At 47.7% G+C, this 4,433-nt stretch overlaps 3 protein-coding genes across 3 annotated transcripts; 2 read left to right on the top strand and 1 right to left on the bottom strand.

Annotated features, from left to right (window-relative positions):
* Positions 1–304: 304 nt before the first annotated feature.
* Positions 305–1,249, top strand: H257_19349 (hypothetical protein; the record flags this gene model as incomplete). The annotated part of the gene is made up of 4 exons (XM_009848495.1): positions 305–619; positions 689–890; positions 1,048–1,152; positions 1,212–1,249. The coding sequence occupies 4 exons, from the start codon at positions 305–307 to the stop codon at positions 1,247–1,249; spliced, it is 660 nt and encodes a 219-aa protein (XP_009846797.1).
* Positions 1,250–2,349: 1,100 nt separating this feature from the next.
* H257_19350 (hypothetical protein) lies at positions 2,350–2,774 on the top strand (the record flags this gene model as incomplete). The annotated part of the gene is made up of 2 exons (XM_009848496.1): positions 2,350–2,476; positions 2,578–2,774. The coding sequence occupies 2 exons, from the start codon at positions 2,350–2,352 to the stop codon at positions 2,772–2,774; spliced, it is 324 nt and encodes a 107-aa protein (XP_009846798.1).
* Positions 2,775–3,464: 690 nt separating this feature from the next.
* H257_19351 (hypothetical protein) lies at positions 3,465–3,845 on the bottom strand (the record flags this gene model as incomplete). The annotated part of the gene is made up of 1 exon (XM_009848497.1): positions 3,465–3,845. A coding segment is annotated over one exon (374 nt), but the record flags the coding sequence as incomplete, so codon positions are not given.
* Between the last annotated feature and the right edge of the window lie 588 nt (positions 3,846–4,433).

Genomic DNA, 4,433 nt, shown 5'->3' on the forward strand with positions numbered 1-4,433 from the left:
TAGTTCCCACGAAACACTAACTCATTTCCAAAAACACTGGTTACACCTCGAAAACACCCACATTTTGCCTTCCGCGTCCCGCCGCTCCAGCTTGCAAGTATCCCAGCCGACTCCCTCGTCGACCCCACTTACAACGAGGGTCATTAGTCAAGGTGTAGCCTTGTTGGAAAACCTCGACCAACAGCGCTACGCTAAACGAGTCCGCTACTCCACCGTTATTGCTGACGAGCCCGACGACTTGGACTCGAACTCACCTATCTACGACTCCTTTCTCGCTTCCCAAGGAGCTGAAAGGATTGTGATAATGACAAACTTCTCGGAATATCGGCTCTGGACGAAAGTCGGCGGTATCTGCTCGCGACCTGCTGTTGATGCTGTTCAATTCGTTAAAGCACTGCGGTACTTGGGACGTCGTTGCGGCAGTATTCAAGCCAAAACCGACTTCCTTCGAGAAGCGCGTCATATCCTTCCTGATCGTTTCCACCCATACCTCATGCGAACGTTCGTCACGGCTGTCGAGCATAAGTGGACAATGCAGGCGCTCGCGGAGTCGGGGCATCGATTCAAGAACTTTCCGGCTGCTCGGTACGCCACGGACGTCACGGTTCAGCAAACGAATGTACCGGCCGGTGTGTATGCAGAGAAATAGCTATACTACATCGGCAAACACTCCATATATGGACACAAGGTCGAAATATCCGTGGTACCGAATGGCTTTGCGATCGACTGCACCAAGTTCTACAAGGGCAGCGTGTCGAACAAGACAATCTTCGACGAGAACATCGACTGCCACCTGGCCAACCTGGCAAAGCGCACCGGTGAGACAACGCTCGAAGCCTTGGAGCCTGGCATGGAGCAATGGGCCGTTCTAGCTGACAAAGGCTACCAAGGTAATCAGCACAATGTTTGGGCGGTGCTGCCATTGAAGAAGCCGGTAGGTGGCATACTCACATTTGCCGAGCAAGCGAAGAATGACCGTATTGCCAGCGATCGCGTCATCGTTGAGAACTACTTTGGTCGGTTGAAGACATTCTGGGCCACATGTAGCAAATACGTACCGTTGGAGCCGCAAGAGCTACGACATTGTGTTCCAAGCGTGTTTGGCCCTGACCAACGTCCATGTCCGTCTCCATCCCCTGCGTGCAGAAGATGGTGATGCCAATGCCCAGTACATCAATCGACTCAACGCAATCGGCGCAAAGATCATCCAGACGAAGAGAGCCGCTGGGAAGGCGTACAGGTCAAATAGAAAGGTGAGGTTGGGTATGGTTTTTGCTTCGGAGAATACTTTTACTCGTGATTTGCCTGGAAGCGGCACCGAACTTGGCTCTGACAATGAAGATGGAAACAGTAGTTTTATCATGTAATTCGGAATATGGACCATTTAGGACAATGTACTTGGTTTAGGAATTTTATAACAAATAGTGCTGGATAAATAACGGAAGATGGCGGGTGATTGCTTGGCATAGATGATATAAAAAGAACGCAATTGCCTTAAAAAGTACATGAGTTAGGTGTATTCAGGATTATTTGAGGTCAAATACCCTTCAAGGACATCAATTGTCTTTCGGAAAAAGGTTGATGTCCACGTAAAAGTCCCATGCTTCTCGTCGAAGACTGCGTTTTCGGGCAAAGTAGAATTGTTACCAGTATGTGGAGAAGCTTATCAGCTCATTAGTAGTCTGTCATACATCTCACCTATGAGTAAGAGGTCTATTGGATATTTAATTTGTTCAGCGGCTATTGTGATGGCCATCCGTCACTGACAAGAATATGACTGATTTCGTTTGATTCCTAGTTTTATCCTGACTCGTCGTTAATCTCACGATACATCATGCAAACTGGTTTTACAGCCTATTACTCGGAAAGTAATGTGAATCATATGTAAGGGTAAGTTCATTGTCAGAATAATACTAGTAGAGAGTATTCGGTGAGTTAATCCGTTGGGCAAGTGCAAATGCGACATTCCTCCGTTTGGTAAGTACACGATTGTATTAATTTACCGTTAAATTCACGTAGCTACGAGCTTTAGCTACGTCACAGATAATCGATATCGTAGCTACGAACGCTGTGGAAGTTGCACAATAACAGCATAGCTGAGGTTTAGTTGCAGATCTGCTTCCAACTTCGCTTGAAATTTACATACAGACCATAATTTACAACGACATCCATGATACATCGCAGCACGACCGATTTGACCAAGTGCTTCATCGATTTCCCCTTCCCCAAGTATGGAGTAAATGTAAAATGCAACAATCTCATTGTACTAGTAGTTGCACGGCATGTTATGAAGTACTAGTACTACTTTGTACTACTAAACTGCCTCCTAAATTTTACTATAAATCGAGCATGGACGTGGTCATCGCATGGATGGCGTGTGAGGCCAGCTATGTGCGCTGGGAAGGTGGAGACAAGCACTCGGGTGCTACAAAGGCGTCCCTTGCAACCGAGATTGTCGGCAAGCTCGGAGCGCATGGTATATTTCACCGCACTGCCAAGGACGTTGTTCAAAAGATTGGAGACGTTGAACGATATCATACCGCAGCGCTTGCGATTGGCTTTCCAATACTGGGCAAGGTATTGTCGACGAGGACAGCATCCAGAAGGAGGTGCACCGAATTTGCCCGTACTACTACACGTTGGATGAAGTGATGCGTGATCGGGCGTCGACGGCGCCGCTGGTCACAAGCGACGACCTCGACTTGGGTGGGTCCGACAACGAAGCCGAACCAAGCCTGCCGCCACAAGCAAGCGAACATGAGAAGAAACGATAGCAATCAGCGTCCAAGGCGAAGTTGGACGAATGGGCTGAGATAAACTCGCGCGCATTTGAACTGAAGAAGCCGCAGTTTCAGTTCAACCGTTACATCGAAGAGCGCAAGCTCGAAGTGGACCACCAACGCGAGACGAGGTTGGCGGAAGAATCAAGGTTGAACGTGCGCCTCTTGACGATTCAAGCCGACGAGGCCCAATGGAAATTTGAGCACAACAAATATATCGCGGAATTGGAAATGCGCATACAGAAAATGCAAACCAGCAAAGACCTCAAAGCCAGGGGATGTAACGACGAGGGTATTAATGCAGCTTGCTCGATGTAATTCATCAATTGTACAGTGTATTGAAAATTGTTTGTTAAAATGGATATTGAGTTGCATTAAGTACTTGCTCGACTACCTTATCGCGGACAGTCTTCCTTTCTGGTTCATCCCCGTCTTCAACAATATTTTAATTTCTAAAATTCGGGAAACAAACGCGGCACCCACGCACGTCAGCATTACAATTGCAATTGATTTGCAGTTCAATCCACGAAGCAGGGACAACATCATGCTCAGTGACCAGAAAGTTGTACAACGATTGTTTTGATAATACCTTTCACCTCCTTCTTGCCTTCCATGATTTTACGAATTCTCTTGAGATGTTGGAACCGACCCTTCAACATCCCAATGCAGTACTCGGCATTGATTCGCCCTTTTACCAAATGGGAGTTAAACCAAGATTTAAAATGCTCCATGGGCTGATGGGGCTGATTTTTGAACGCAGGGACAAGACAAGTTGATTCTTGATACGCCGAGTCGCCCAAGAGGTAATGATTACCAGATACATACTGAAGACGGCGATTAAAGATTTTGTTGTAGTGCCACACACGATTGTCATGGGTTGACCCATGCCAGCCAGCATGAACGTCGCGAAAAATACCACGGTGATCACAATGATCTGAGCAGCCACGGCATAGCAACCTTTACGGGAGTAGTAGTCTTCGCCACACAGCGTCGGCTTAAATTCATAGGGGAAGAAAGTGCCGTCGATGAAGCCAATGCAACCGGTAAACCCACACATGGCATATATGTCCAAAGAGATTGAACTGGCCTCGACATGATTTGGCCACAGGATGAACTGGTCACGCAGCCTCACGATGGCGTCCATGACTCGCTGAATGTACAACGTGATGGTACCAGCACCAATACCAAACAATGACGACATGTGCTCGTTCGAAACGGCATTGCAATTGGCACCAAGAAAATAGAGAAACACCAGGAGTTGATGGGACACTAGTCGTTGGGTAGAGCTGGATGACATCTGCATGAACGAGGGATCTGCCTGAATCAAGACCACAATGTGGTCAAACGAGCTACGCTCGACCCGGAACAGTTTTCAGAATCGTGTCGGGCGGGTCTCGAACAAGAAGTGGTGGAACCGTGGTGCTTTGAATGGATCGTTGATCCGGCGGGACAATAATCGTCGGTCTCAATCGATCGGATCCAACAAATGAGCTGGCTGTCAAGGTCATCTTCGTCGCTGTCATTTTCACTCAACACAGCTCGTTCCATACGCATGAGTTGGCGTTTATCCAGAAGCATCATGTTGGAGGGTAAACTGTCGTTCACTGCGTCGGACCATGTTTGTTACTCGTCGCCTTTTTTGGACTTGCAGGG

This window comes from Aphanomyces astaci, assembly GCF_000520075.1.
Source record: "Aphanomyces astaci strain APO3 unplaced genomic scaffold supercont1.510, whole genome shotgun sequence".
NCBI lineage: Eukaryota > Oomycota > Saprolegniomycetes > Saprolegniales > Verrucalvaceae > Aphanomyces > Aphanomyces astaci.